This window comes from Pimephales promelas, chromosome 5, assembly GCF_988280905.1.
Source record: "Pimephales promelas chromosome 5, fPimPro1.hap1.1, whole genome shotgun sequence".
Lineage (NCBI taxonomy): Eukaryota > Metazoa > Chordata > Actinopteri > Cypriniformes > Leuciscidae > Pimephales > Pimephales promelas.
The window spans coordinates 21,580,480-21,596,994 of record NC_142773.1 but is presented as its reverse complement, the minus strand read 5'-3'; the positions used below and the strand labels follow the sequence as shown (position 1 = coordinate 21,596,994).

The following is a 16,515-nucleotide window of genomic DNA, read 5'->3' as shown; positions in this document are numbered from 1 at the left end:
TCACATTTGTCGGTTAACCAGGTCAGGGAACAAGGATGAGGATTTTTTTCTGCTTGTTCAAAAAATATATAGTTTTTTTAATATTATTTGTTCTTTAATATTTATTTATAAATTAAATTAATTAAATTATATATATATATATATATATATATATATATATGAAGAGTTCAGATGCAAAAGCCTCTAAATGCCATTTGAAATTTTCTTCTTTAATGATGATTTTTATCAAACTTCTATATTAAATTTCAGTAATTTCACTTAAATAACAATTAATAGGTAATTATCATTGCCATTTAAGTGAAATCACTGAACTTAAATATACAAGTTTGATAAAAATGATCATTCTAGAAGAAAATTTCAAATGGTACTTAGAGGCTTTTGCATCTGAACTCTTCATATATATATACTATTTATATATATATATATATATATATATATATATATATATATATATACTGTATATATATACTGTATATATATACCAAGATTAACACGAGTCATTCTTGAAATTTCAACAAAATCTCATCTGTCAACCAGCGAGATAATTGTACCAAGCTGACAAGTTTAAAAAGTTGGACATTCAGAATCCTCCATCCTTGCTGTTAAGCAGGTGTAATGCGATACAGGTACAAGCTATAAATCCTAGCTCTGAGTTTTTGCTTTAACCAGCCATAACGAGAGGTGCATGATTAGACATTTTAGAGGTTTGGTCAAACTAACTCTGCATAACAGTAATAGTGATGCTTGTCTTAGTTAATACTCCTAAATATGATCGGATGAGCGGTGATTTCGTAGCTTGATGGCAAATGAGTGCGTTCAGCAAGTACTGAGGAAAAAAAACACTTAAAAACAACTTTACAGTGCATTCATAATAAAAGAAATATATCTGTCCATTTTGAAATACTCACTGTACTAGATTGCACACAGATATATAGACGGCTCTTCAAGCAAAAATAAAAAACACATACGGGACTTACCACCACCATGAATGGAGGAATCCAGGAGGCTCCCCTAGCGTAATGTTCTTCTCCCATCGGATCTACAACAGGCAGTGTGAGGAAAGAATGGAGAAAGAGAGTGGTTTTGAGATTGTAGATAATATGCGACACATTTTCCTGTCAGACGTTCTACAGACTGGTCCCTGACCCAATCCACATCCCATACATCATCCTGCTTTTTTCCACCACAGCATTATACTGTTCCTCACTCCATCCTTCTATAGGAGAAATATATCAGATGTTCCTGATAGGAGTCATAGGACGTGCGTTGAATTGATTTTGGTCTGGGCAATTTCACTTTTTTTGGACTAATACAACAGAATTATGGTCAATGCATATCACCCTCACATTGTTTCAAACCATGACTTTCGTTATACGGACAAAAATAGCTCTTGAAAATATCTTCTTTCATGGTCAGCAGAAGTAAGAAAGTCAAGTAAATGATGAGAAAATACATATTTTGGTTGAACTACATTATGCCTTTAACAACATACAACATGTATAATAACTAAAGTCAGCATTCACAATGCAAACATAATTATGACCAATAGTAAGTGGCTTCCACCATGACTGATTAATTAAGACACTCTCAACTCAGAAAGTCAGAGCTCAAAGAAAATCCAGAGATTCACAACTGGTAGTTACAATGTTGAAGCCCTTCACATGCCCATATCTCATACATACGACTACTGCTACATGACTTTAAGGCAACGTCATTACTCTGCTTTATCAACCATTGTGGAGACCTACAGCAGGCATTAGCCTTCTAGAGCCATGACCCTAAAAATTAATCATGGCTTCTGTTTTTCCTACGCTTCATTCAGTCCTTGGGGCTCACTTTCACTCTCCATCCCTTCTGCTTGTGTGGAAATGACCAGGGCGCCTCTCATTAAGGCCATAATCTCAGTGTATTTAAGAAACGTTCCCCTTTGTAATAGGTGAGTAGAGGGACCTGAACTGACCATGGGAAGTGTGAGGAATGAATTAGCCTATTATAACAATTATATATGGATGATTACACAGGAAAATGTAGCGAGAAAAACAATTCTAAGAGGATAGAGAGGATAGGTTTGTTCACTGCAGCTGAAAGTGGATTACCGAAGCAGGTCTGAAGGTTAAGAACACATTATCAGTCAATTTCACCTCGTCAGGCTGCCAAACGGCACGATAAACATCTGACCAACTTGTGGTGCTTTTGAGAAGTGCTGCAGAAACAGAGAAACAATGCCGCAACGCAGTAGAGATGCCGCCGAGTCAACGGGGTGGAAAAAAACAGCCCGGGGTAACAGAGCAATGGGCGGAAATGGCTGTCCACAAATACACTGCAACTAAAAGTCCTGCCGGTCGGCGTAACATAAACAGCTATTTACCAGATAATTAATGACGGGTAATTAATAATTCTGCACATGGTTGGTGCACACGTACTGGTTCATAGATTCTGAGAGAGGAGAAATATAGGGAAAAGCAAACAATTATGTGAATATGTTGTGTGTTAGATATTTATTTATACAAACAAAAAAAATCAAAAGTTACCATTTAAATGTGGAATGGATGAACACATATCCTGAAACATGTTACTGTGGCAGTACAGCACAGCACACACTCAACACACACAACATCCTGACCAGTTCAAATGAAACAAGTGGATTCAATTTAGATTGTATAGCATTACATAAAGAACAAGTTTGATAGAAAACATGCTTTTGTAAGTGATGCCAAATCACCACATTAGGAAAAAAATATATATATTGCACATTGCAAAATTTAAATATATTGTATTTTGCTTATTGTGTGCATTGCATTTACACACAAAAGTGTCAATAATAATAACATAACTTACATAAGTATACATATGTACTCCTGGGCAAAACAAATATGTATAATATATATATATATATATATATATATATATATATATATATATATATATATATATATATATACACACATATATATATAAAAAGCTTTTATTTGTCTTAACCACAAGTGATTGGTCAGGAAATTAGACACATTTAAGAAAATACACTACTTAAAAAGCCATTGCTGTCTCAAAAAAACAAAACAAAGGCAGAATGATATTTTGTGGTGATCCTTTTTAGCTCCTGGTATTGGTTCACTGTGAAAATGCATTTAATGCTTAGGAGTACAGGAGAATATTGCAGACTGACTTGCTTCCCAGTTCCCACAAATGAAAAGTTGTTATCAAAAGAGCAAAGACAATGCTCCTGCCCAAATTGCAAAGAACGCAAAGAAGTGGCTTGAGAACAAGTCCATCAGGCTCATGTTTAGACCTGATGGTCATACATTATAGTGAATATTTGGTCTCACATTAAACTCAATCGAACTGGGAGCCTTTTTTTGGTTACTTTATAAATTAATAATACACTTTAAAATATCAAAATGTTTACATCTGCCTGTGGGTTTTGCAAATATTTAACCATTACAAGTATTACAAAGTGCTTGAGACCAAATCTTGTAACTCCCTTGCCTCCTCAAACTGTCAGTCAAACCTCATAACTCCACCCCATTTCTATCCTAAATGAAGTGTCACAAGCAGTTTGGAGCATCTCTGCTTATTTACGATGGAAGGGTAAATAAAGAATTGAAGAGTTCAGATGCAAAAGCCTCTAAGTGCCATTTGAAATTTTCTTCTAGAATGATCATTTTCATCAAGCTTGTATATTTAAGTTCAGTAATTTCACTTAAATGGCAATGATGATTACCTATTAATTGTTTAAGTGAAATTACTGAACTTAAATATACAAGCTTGATAAAATTCATCATTAAAGAAGAAAATTTCAAATGGCATTTAGAGGCTTTTGCATCTGAACTCTTCAATTGGTTCTTTGAATTAGTACAGCGATTTCTTTACTCAAGAAACGCTTTAATATAAAAAGGGTGATCTTTTATGAATTTGAGGAGCGGAGAAGAGCATCTTAGATTTGACCTCGAGTGACAGCTAAAATAGCCTGTGTGTAGCTACGCTTCTTTATAATGTAAAATTTTGGCCAAATGACACACAAAAAAACAACAACAGAAAAATGCAGCTATAATAAACTTCATAACTTTAAGCTGATGAAAACGTGATGTGATGGACTGACTGCCTCAGATGCAGACGTTCTAATGACGAAAAAGCATGACATTCACTGAAAAAATTAATGTGCAATTCTTTTTTGCCTTGACCCATTTTTTATTTTATTTTTTGCCCAGGAGTGTATATATGTAGTTTTCGAACTACAAATTGTGTGTGTGTACGTGTGTATAAGTAAAAGTAGCACTATACTTGTAGGGTCCATATGTCCTCACTAATATAGTGAACCCAGATCACTTATTAGTTGGGTGGCTAGTTAAAAAGGCTTATAAATCAATCATGCTTCTATTTGAATTTAATGCTGCACATGTTTCTGTGAGTGTCATTTTTAGGGAGTAATAGGGGATAGAAAATATCATTAACCCAATGGAAGTCTAAGAGATGTCCTCAGAAACAAATTGTGTGTGTCCATGCATGTGTGTGAAAATAGAGGCTTACCTCGGAAAGGAAGGTCTGTGCTGATTTCTGAGCCCCAACATGCAACAAGTACTCGTACACGTATAAAGCTAATCTAGAAGAAAACAAGAAAGAAACAGTCGTTATATTCATGGTATAACAGACTTCACTGAGAAGAAATGTTAAATCTAAATAAACTTATTTCATGAACAATATCAATACAAATATAGTGCTATTTGACATCAAGTTTGATGTAGCAAGTTGTGAATGTACATATTTTATGAAAATCAACGACAAGTAAAGTTCCCAGTGCAGATCACTATTTGTGTGGCTGCCAAATAAAGTTTAGCATGCTGCCGTAGGGGCCATTCATAGAGACAGAACGCGTTTTGCAGTTAAAAATGTGAGACGCAGTGAAGTGGAGCAAAAAGAAGTTCTTTTAATTTGAGCGCAGCATTTTCAGAACATCTTGTCATGCATGAGACACTGCAAAAAACACTAGACACAAGTAAGCACAATGGTCAAACACATCCGCCTAGTGCATGTTTACGTAGGAAAAACAGCGCAGTGGATTGGAAAAACACATTCTGTGTATACAGCCCCTTAGAAGCTAGCTGCTGATGTAGGCAGCTCACTAGGTTTTAGAACATAGCTATAGACCTGGATTCTGTTCAAAAGTGTCTGAAAGAAAATCAGTGGCTACAGACAGATTGTTGATTACACAAGTCCACAGGCACACACAAAACACCCATCAACCACAGCGGCCGCGTATCCGATCTCCACAGCCCGTTTACTCTGTGAAAAGAGCAGAGAGATCAGCCAAAGCAAGCATGGCTGGAGTTGTCACAGTAATCAGACAGCACCATCGCGGTTCTTGTGTTTTTGTCATTTTCTGTATCCATTATGTCTGTTGTTTAGCCGCTTGGGCTAGCAATTACCCAGCTCCCAGTGTACCGCAGGGCTGAAACATACCATCCCTCTTGCTCCAATCCTTTCCTTTTCTCTTCCATCAGCCATGAGAGAAAATAGCCCTGCAAAGCTCTCCGAGCAAAATTACATCGAGAGACGGGCACAATTTGGTAGAAACAGAGTTTGTGTCTGGATGCGGCACATTTGGGGCAAAAACACTTATTTCCACCATGGGTAAGGTGATGATGGCGTACACAACAGAGTGGCTATTCCATGTGGACGTGTTCATGTCAAAATCAGACTTCTCAACACAAGAGATAACATATTTGCTTATTATATGTAAAATTAAGCACTGCTTGAACAAAAAAAGATAACGTAAAGGTATAGTTCACCGATTGGCTTTCATTGTATGAATAAAAAGAGCTGAAACATTCTTTTTAAAATATCTTCTTTTATGTTCAACAGAAGAAAAAAAGCCATACTAGTTTGGGAATGATTAACATGATGACAGAACAAAAATAAATAAATAAATAAAAATGTACTACACCATCCCTTGAAGATTTTTTGACCTTTTCCACTTATAGATACAGTGAGACTAAGAACAGGAAATGCGAAAACAGAAAACGTTGGATTCGAATGTGTCACACACATAAACACCACGGCTCAATGTTTTGAAGCATGTATGTTAACCGTTTACCAATATTTACGAAAATTAGCGATCTTGTAATAAATTATTAAAGACATTTTAATTAAAATATTACATGTAAAACTTAAACTAAATGAAAATTAGAAACATTAACTCGGCAACTAACTAAAGTAAGTTTAAGTTGAAACACAAAAATGACTAACCGGGAATGAATTAAATAAAAACGTATAATTTTACATTATAAAATTGCTAAAATTAAACAACTGAAAATGCAAAAATAAAAACAAACAATAATGTTAATAAAAACTATAATATAACACTAATCTGATGGAGCATTCTCTTTAACACACATACTCCAACACACTGGGCAGAAGCGTGTATTTGTGTGGGAGCAGGAAGCTTTCCCAGGCATCAGCGAGGAGGTGAATGAGTCAGTGGAAGGAGGCATCCAGGGTGGCAGGCTCATAAATAGCTGAGGAGAGCTCCCACTGATCAGCCAGTCAATGACTGTGATAAAGTTGGATATGAAAGACAGGGAGGAGATCCAGCGCTCCATTACAGCACAAACACTAGCACACTGGCGCGGGAGAGTGACCAGAATGATAATGCCTCCTACCGAGATAGTGTTGGGGTCAACGACGACCATAAAACTGTGGATGAGAGCGAGAGGTTCAAACAAAGTGCATCTAAAGGTTCTTCTATTGCCACAAAGGATCTACGGAATTAGAAAGTCAGCTTTACGTGAGGTTTTAAAAATAAGCAACACTTTACAGTTCATGCGACAGGCAAAACAAAGGAGAAGTAAGTGTGGGAGATTTGGCAAAAATATCATATCACAGTTTTTAATCTTATCAAGATTTTTTTTTAATGTTGGTTTTGAAGACTATTTTCCAAAATACTGAGCATTAGAGCCAGACTAAATTCCCTTAAAAACCTCTTTGAAGAAAGATTGTAGTCTTGTGATACAGTACACATTCTCAACATACTGTCCCAACATATGTACAACGCCATGTACTACATACACATCATATATGCAATGCTAGGGTCACGCTCACGTGACATTACAGTACTTTGCCATCATGGAGGTTTATTATTTGCATGCGTTTTAAGGCCTTGCCAGGTAAAGTTTTTAATTTTCAAGCTGCTCTGACATAAGCTTTCTGAGCACGTTCAACTGAAATACACACGCACGCACACTAAAAGACTGTCACACAGCACCCGAGTACTGAACAATGTTTTTTTTCACACCTTATTGCGTTTAAACCATAGACTGTAAAAAAAAGATGGACGACGCCCCTTCGCTCTTTTCCATCAGAGAGAACTGAAGCCGCCAGAGTCTCGATATGACGCTGACATCTTGGAACTTGAGTCTGCGCACTTGCGTGTTTCGGGACCAGTCATGCGCAGTCGTGAGCAGGAAGTGAAGCCGCGAAATCAAGGCCGCGCCCTCATTCTCGCTGAATCAAACGCAAGCACACGCCCCACACTTTCAGTGTCCTCTGTCTGCTTCGTTCTTCTCCAATGATGTCTGCTGATTGCAGAACCTCGTTAAAATAAGGTAAATACAACTACTAACCACATGCTTCAGTGACTACCTCGCACAGAGAACCTGTCAATCACAGCTGTCAATCATGATGTCAGAGCACTGTTTTTATCATCACATGACTAACTAAAAACAAACTTATTTTAAAAACGAACACTTGAAATTACATCGACGTGATAGAAACTACAGTACATGACAGAAACTATCTTTGGAAAAAGGATATGTGAAGTGTAATTTAATTGTTTAGTTGGTCTCGCGTCCCGTTGAATAACATGGGGAGGCGGGGGTTATGAGCTATACTAGGTCCAGTCACAGGGGGGCGATCGAGACGTTTTGGCTTCACTTTTGAGGACTTGTGCGGCACGCTTGGTTTAAACTGTCAAATACACACAAGTTTTACACAAACACGTAGCTTATGTTAAAAGTTCGGATGCATCAGTAGTATGTTCGTTGGATCCGTGCACTCGGTCTTAAAATGACATCATCCAAATATTCCTGTTGGTGTCATTGTAAATCAAACAACAAAATACAAAAACATTCCCTGCTCTCTTGACTAAATAACTTCAGTAGCTTTAAAGCTGCAGTCCGGCGTTTTTCCTCTTTGTTGCCATCTCTGTTCGAAACCTGCAATTGCTGTCATTCGCAGAATTTATCAACTTTACGCGAGTTGTACTTCAACACCCTCGACGCGGCACAGTGCGGATGAACACAGTGTTTGAGGAGAGTGTGAAGCTGTCAGTCACAGCGCCGGTGTGGATACTGGTATTCACAATCACAGATTATTATTTTTGGAAGTATGACCAACATAATAACGTCATTTGAACAAGTAAGAAATGTTATGACGCAAAGACAAGCTCAATTTTCCCACAGAAATCCACCAGTACCACTGGAGTTTAAAACATTATCACAAGCTTACCGCTTTAAATCGAGCCAAGACAAGCAGATAGTTTTGAACACTGGCTGGTTATGTATTTTCTCAAATATGTATTTTGGATCATTTTTAACCCCCAAAAAAGTTACGGACTGCAGCTTTCAGAATCAGTGTTAATCAGTTTAAGTCAGAGTAAAGTTTTATTTTTACTTTTGTTTATTTCTTCTTCTTAATATTTGTTATTCACATCTTTGTTATGTTTCATAAAAATCTTTTTTTTTTATTGTGGCATAATTATTTAGCTAAATCCACTTCAATGAATACACATTTCAAAGCCTTGTCTTAAATTGAATGGCACCCATGACACTTATTCAAGCTCCGCTAAAGATCTTAGTCAGGAATAATACCATATTTCATTTTACCTGAATGAAAACAAGGCTGTTAAGGGCAGTCCTTTTTAAATGTACAGTCTATAGCGTCACATATCAGAGCTCCATTTGCAATGCAAACAAAGTATGCAACAGTGTGTTCAATTAAACATACAGCAAATCGGTCCCACATCGACATTTTCGAATTAAACATGGCATCTACTCCTTAGGACTTTAGCTCTAACTATGTACTAGTGATGCACCAATCATGATTTTTCATGTCCGTTTTATTTTTTTACCAGCAAATTGGCCAGTTCTGATAGTCAATTTTTCTTTCTTTGAGCAAATGTATTTGTTGTTTATTTGCTCTATAACAGACAAAGTGGATAAAATGATGCAGCAGAAGAGTAGACACTTGCACAAAACAAAAACAGCAGACGGACTGAATGAAAATGCAAATTCGCTCTCTGACAGTAGGTGGTGCTTATGGAATTTATGGCCGATTTATGGCCGGTCGACCAGTGCATCTTTTACAACGTAACCTCAAAAACAATTTGGATATAATTCAAACAAGGTATTTTCTCTGTAAAAGTGCATTGAATCAAAACTTAACATGAACCTAAAGTGCAAGAAAGCACATAGACCTCTGAAAACAGTTGTGCGTCATATCCAGATATTTATTGGCTATGAAATAAACTGCAAGAGCCTCCAAATTTAGGGCAAAAGACCATTACACGTCTCTGAGTGACTTACTGCAATGAGCAATTTAGTCAAGACAACTGTTCCACTTTGCAATTTGCAACTCATTTAGCTTACTACTCCCTTAACATAAGCAAGAGTTTAGGAAAGCCAAAGTGGTTCGACCTCTGGGGCTGGGCTTGAAGCAAACATTTAGCAGCTGCCATCTCCTGAAGTATGAGGGAGCACAAGATGATCTGGATCAAACTGTGGAATCCCAGGAGTGGGCTGATAAAAATTTCATAGAAGGGAGGCCCATGTGATCAGGGTGAAGGAGGGTACTGTGAGCATTGGTACAGGGTACCAGCACCTGGCCCTGATGCATTATTGAACACCATTCATTCAATTGCACCTTTAAGGAGAGTTGTCAGGAACATTGAGTGCGAGAGCCAAGAACAGGAGCTCTGGATTCCGAAGGACCGAGCAATTTAAGACATCACAGAGGAATGGGAACAAGGAATTACAGCTGATGGGACGCATTCCTGAGGTGCGGGCAAGAAGCAGCGTCTGGCCTTGCTGAGAGAGCAGACACTACAAGCAAAGCTGGGATGCGGCCAAAATAAATTAGATCAAGTTCATTAGATAAGTTAATCACAGCAATTTCAGCCCGCTAACAAGTACATTCTTACCAACAACCTCAATACAGATCTGTTTTATATCATTACAAAGTAGTATTTGAAAATTAGAATACGTGTTTTGTAGATTATGCTTAAGTTAATTATCAAAATCAAGAAAACCTTTATAATACAACAAGAAAAGCCTGATATTTACATTTTCTGAAAATCTGAATGATCTATCCACATGCAAAACACGTTCCCACAATGCAAGGTGTTGTGGGTGGTCCTAAGGACGTTGCAATGCGGTTGATAGGGTGTTCTGAAGGATTTTAGCATGTTGCAATGTGGATGCAAACATGATCTGAAAGTTTTTTCAAAAAAAAAAAAAAGTATGCATCTATGCTGTTGCCCAGATGTTTTCTGGGCACATTTTTGTAGTTAAGTTAAAAGGATGCTTCACCCAAAAATGGCAATTCTTTCATCATTAAGTTTATATCTTTCTTTCTTCTTTTGCATAATGCAGAATTAATTTCACATTATTGATTTTCATTGTATGGAGAGAAAAAAAAATGTTGTGCTGTGTATTACTCTTCTCCGTGCATTGCAAGAATCCTAACCCGACGAAGCCTTGATTCCTGACCGAACTGCATGCACGTTTTTATTTTAGCCTACTTTTTCTGCCAGTTAGCACATCTCATGTTTCTTGCCTTTTTAACATGATTCATTGAGCGAACTTGTCAGACTCTGGCCAATAAGAGGAAAGTTCTACTCACATGTGACTTGCATAAACACATTTTGGTACGTTTTGAAATTGTGAAAGTGAACCGAACAGAAGAAAATGCTACATTGAAACAAAAATGTTTTGGAACAAAGTAAATGATCTACAGGTCTGAAAACTCCCTGCATCACTTTGAATAAGTCCACCTTTGCTCAACAAGCCGCATAATCTGAGGTTCATGTTCGAAGCACAAATGGTTTTAGAAACGTTAGGCCTATGTGCTGAAGTTTGTAAGAAAACTTCATTTGAAATCTATAAGCAATAGTTTTAGTACTAATTGCCTTAGCTGGTATGTACTGCTAAAAAAGAAATATTTTCTATTATATATTTACACAGCATTCAAAGACATCTGGCTTGGCTTTACATGCCAGGCTCTCTAAAATTCAAATGGCTGAGAGCAGGTGTTAATGTATGCAAACCTGATCAGCAAAATCTAAATTGTATGCTCTCTCCAGAGGAGCACAGGACATAAAGAAGCATATTATGGCGATGGCGAGAGGGTGGTGGAGATCTTGTCACTGGCTGGGGCATCGGGAGCCTGCGACATGCCGTATTAGAGCTCAGCCTCCCTGTTCAAAAGGTCTGCTGGAGGGGATGCCCAGGGGAACAACTCGTGAGTCTCTCAGCCCCATTCCCTTTTGTTCTCCCTCTGGGAGAAAGTCTTGCCAAACGGAGGTGTTCACAAGAGCTAACTCAAGTGATGTTGGAGGAGTAGTTCAGTATAGGTAGGTTTGTTTTGAGGCGAGTGAGGTAAAAAGAGCTGATGTTACGGTACTGCTGGAACAGAAGGTCTTTCTGCAAAATAGCCTCACCATGACTCCCTGTAGCGCTGTGTGGAGTCTGGGAAGTGGGAACATTAAACACAGGTCAGACTTCTTGGCCTACAATATAATGCAGGTGTGCAATAGTACTTAGTCCTTTTCCCCTTCCTTTAAGAGAAGGGAAAGGGCCATTAAGGAATAGCTCACCCAAAAATAAATAATACCCCATGATTTACTCACCCTCAATCCATCCAGGTGTATGACTTTCTTCTTTCAGACGAATAGAGTCTAAGTTATATAAATAAATAAAAATTGTAGTGAATAGAGGATATGATTTTGAAGGCCAAAAAAAAAGTGCACCCATCCTTCATAAAAGTCCACACGGCTCTGTACTCCGAGGGATTGAGGGTGAGTAAATGATGGGGTAAATTTCATTTTTAGGTGAACTATCCCTTTTAGTTGTCTCAAATCATATGGGAGCATGTTGGATGCCAGTAACATCAAGCGTCATGGGTTTCGAATTTAATGTTTAATGAATTATTTGATTTGAAAAATGACTCTGGCTTCAGAAACAGTGTTATTATTCTTTGAATTTTCTATCAAAATGATCCTAAAATAAATGAATCGTGTTTCCACAAAAATTGTAAGCTGCTTGGTGCACAACTGATTTCAACATTGATGATAATAAGAAATGTTTCCCATGAGCACAAAATCAGCATATTAGAATGATTCCTAAAGGGTCATGCAACTCTGAAAGACTGGAGCAATGATGCCTACACAGGAATAAATTACATTTTAAAATAAAAATAGAAAATTGTAATAATATTTCAGATTATTGTAGTTTTTATCAACTAGCTAAATGTTGAGAACAAGACACTTTATAACATTTATACTGACCCAAATTGATTTTCTAATGAAAACTTAAATAATTACCACCTGCAAAAACAAAACATTAAAACGCCACTAGATAGCAGTAACTTGCAGTAACTTTGGCATCCCTAAAAAAAAAAAAAAAACTAAAACTAATATTAAAACGAAATAAACTGAAAACAGAAAAGTCTAAACCACCATGGACTAGTTTCATACAATTACAACGTTTTGGAGCTTGGCAGACTCATTCCAACTGTATGGAAATTAAAACAGGTCTTGGAAATTATTCCAAATGTCTTTTGTGCATTCCATATAACAATTACCAGCATAACAGTTTGGAATGACATGAGGAAAAATAAATAAGTTTTAAGGTAAAAGTAACATTCATTTAAAAGGGTTCGCTCAGGCCAGGGACGTGACATCTTTCATTAGACATGAACCAAGGTAAGGACAAATCAGCTTATGAAAGCTCCAAAGGAAAGTCTCTAAATGCTTTGCCAGAGATAAACGGGTCCCCACGTTCTGCTCTCATCACAACAGAGCCCACACGGAGTCCTCACATCAAAGAAATCAGCCAAATGTATGCCTTGAGCACACCTGACATCTCGCCTGAGGCTCTCTGATAAAACCATCTTTAAACATGAATGAATCACACATAACCGTCCTACAAAGGCACTGTTTGAAAATCATGTTTTCAACCCTCCTATCAATTATTAACCCAGCACAGACGTGCGAGACGAGAGAAAAGGGTGAAAATGACAAGTTCCTAAAAAGTTTCTGATGAAAAACCAAAGCCCAGCATCCTTGCATCAACACTGCCAAACTCAGAATCCATCTGCTCCTTTGGCCAGAGACGGTGCACTTTCGATGGATCCATTTTATAGTGTTTTAATGCTCTGCTACAAGTTGTAATTTTAACTTTTTTTTACTTAGTATAGAAACTCTCGACTACTGAGCATACAATCTGCATTGTGAGTGTGAGTTCAGCAGCAGCAGGAATTATGTTTGCAAAGGTGAATCACACATTCAAGCCATTTCTAGACATTTAACATCCATGATACCGCTTAACTAAAACAAAGCATCTCATAATTCTGAGTGGACACTATTAGCGCAACCTGAATTAGAGGTTTAAACAGAACAACTGAAGCTGATCACAGATGCAGACCCAAGTAACTAGTCAAAAATTACAAGTATGAGAACAACACTGTCATAAACTAACCATGGACACTTATCAGCCATCGCTGAGTTATGGTATATGCTGAACTAAAAGCAACTTTTGGACAACCTTACAAAGCAGTAAAGGATTGACCGCCCGCCACATGATTGTTCTGCATTAGATCTAGACGAGATATAAAACTGTTTGCTTTTAAATGAGGTTTTCGCATTTTTTAACCCATGAATTTACACTGACTTTTCCATGACCTTTAAAGCCATAATTACCAGATGAGGATTTTCATAGAGAGGGTGCCTTTGAATGCATAATCTAGACAATTCAATTTATTAATCTACAAATGTCTTCAATAAGACCAAAATGTAGCGTATTAACCATTGGAGAAAAACTATAAACAAGCCAAACAGAAATATCTGACTTTGTGTGGAAGTCATACTTTTTTAAGTCTCCTAAGATTTACAGGTTTTTAATGATTGTGGGGAAATGTTTAAACCACATTGTAAACATAATATGCCATACATTACAAAGCATCATTACTTGAATGTCTTTGTACATTTAAGACAACAAACAAAGACACCAGCACATAAAAATCAATTTAAGAAAACAGACAATTTATGACAACTTAAAGTGGAAGTATGATGATCAATGACAAACAGTAGCTCTGTGTGTTTGAAACTAATTCAAAACAACTACCATGTAACGAATATACTCATCAAATCAAACTATTTCATTACACTAGTCTGTACAGCTGCTCGTGCAAGGTCTTGGTCTGTGGGATTTGTGTATGTCTCGTGTACAAGAGGCATCAGAGCATCATGCATTCATTTAAACGAACCCTCCACAAACTCTGCATCTGCATGGTACACATCTTCATATAAAACCTACTACCTGAACGCATTACAAAGTAACGTTAAAGCGAGTACAAGCAGCACGCATAAACAAAAACAATATCAAAACAGCTAAACGAGCACTGCACATACCCTGCAAATAAACTACTTTGTAAAGTGTCGCTGCTGGTAACGTTAGCCGTCTCGTGCAATACAGCGCAGACATCAGAGAACGTGCAGGTTTTTACTCTTTATGTGACAACGCACAAATTCACTTACTTCTCTCTGGCTTGACTATCGGATGGAACGACAGCTCCTTTCCCTTTGGCGTACATGGTGGACTCTGTTTGAAGACTTTTAACCTACTCAACACCTGTCAAAGGAAGCGGCCAGGAAAACGGTCTATCTCCATAGCTACCCGCTTAGTGTTTTCCTCCCTTTTCGTACATCTCCAGCATTGGCCACAAATCAGGCACAGTTTCTACAGGGGGAACTTGAAACAGTCCACTGGTGGATTTTTTTTTTCAATCGCTGTTCCAGGATTATGCTCACCCTCCCCTGCTGTGGAGAAAAGGAGGGGCTTTTTAAAGGGGAAGGCACGTTGTATGATTGTTGTACTCTAGACCTGTGTAAATCAAGTGACAAACTTTAACTGAAAACTAAAATATGTAACGTGCAGAGCACTATTACTAGATATTAATATTTGCATTCTCAATAGAATTAGAAATAATTGTAAATATATATGTTTCAGCAATAAATATGTTTATTTGACAAAAGAAGAGGCCAGACCAATGATATAGTCCCACCTCAGGTTGGGCTTTAAAACAATGTGACTATGGCCCCGTCCACACTACTCCGGAGACCTTTTGCTATGTTTGCACCTCCCGTCCAGACTAAAACGGAAAAACCCGAAGACCTAAAACGGAGAAGTTTAGAAATGCTGCAGCTCCGTTTTACGTTTTGAATCTCCGGAGGGCGTTTTAGTGAAGACGGGACAAACTGGAGGCGTTTAGAAACGATGACGCAGAGGCTGATGCTCGGCTCTATGATTGGGTGTCATCAGTCATGACGTATCCTTCCCTGATTCGTCAGCCACTGTTTACACTGGCACGCGCATGCCCAGTGTTAGTGAATGGTCACGTGATCCGCGTTTTCAGTCGTTTTAATGTGGACGGAGATCTATTCTAATACGCAGATAATACGCTGGTGTGGACGGAGATCGTATTCGTTTTAACTCTCCATTTTTAAACGAAAACGCAGTAGTGTGGACGGGACCTATGGCTGCATGATCCGAAATCATACAGTATATTTCCCTTACTAATTAGGCGAAAAACAGTAGGCTATGTGACAAAAAGGTGTGTCCGAATAAAGTAGCCTGCTCATAAAAGAGTCGACAAAAAGTACCCGAATGACCTACTACTTTCGGCAAGATTCTGAAGTGTGCATAGACACTTTTTTTTTTCTCTGAAAAAAATTCGTTGTGACTTAAATTTAAAGACCCGAAAATATCTAATTTCACAGACAGCAACATAGTGTCGGGCCAGATTTGGCCCACATCTGGGCCATGTCGAATCCATGTGTACCAGATTTGGGCCGGATCTGGGCCAACACTATGTTGCTGCCTGGGAGTTTAGAGAGTAGCTTTTAGTCCAGAAATACACATATAAAATATGTTTGGCAGAAATACAAATCTAAAATGGTATTTTTCATTTATTCCAGGAAAATCAACCAAAATATTTATTTATCTTGCACTAATATAAAAAATATATAGAAAGTAGCAAATCGTGGTTCATTGCAATGATGCAACTATGCCTTTTGGCCCTTAAAAAGGGGGACACAAGCCCTTTAAAGTCTGCACGGAATGAATATAGTTGTTAATGCATTTTATTATTGTAAATGATTCATCCATGTCTCATCCATGTTTCCGCTTTTTTCTTGTGTTTCATGACAGACTTCAATTTGGTGACGTAAGCTGGACTTCTGTAATCATT

General features: G+C 37.6%; 1 protein-coding gene across 3 annotated transcripts in view; it reads right to left on the bottom strand.

Moving 5' to 3' along the window:
* LOC120465097 (single-stranded DNA-binding protein 2) overlaps window positions 1–15,024 on the bottom strand; it is a 70,784-nt gene extending 55,760 nt beyond the window's left edge. For 2 of the 3 annotated variants that reach the window (XM_039654717.2, XM_039654718.2), the window contains exons 1-3: window positions 14,804–15,023; window positions 4,528–4,600; window positions 978–1,039 (exon numbers count right to left, since the gene is read on the bottom strand). In XM_039654717.2, the coding sequence (XP_039510651.1) occupies window positions 978–1,039; window positions 4,528–4,600; window positions 14,804–14,859 (191 nt within the window). In that variant the 5' untranslated portion in view covers window positions 14,860–15,023. Of the gene's footprint in view, window positions 1–977; window positions 1,040–4,527; window positions 4,601–14,803 lie in introns of all 3 variants that reach the window. The other variant, XM_039654715.2, reaches the window with a different exon arrangement.
* Window positions 15,025–16,515: the final 1,491 nt, after the last annotated feature.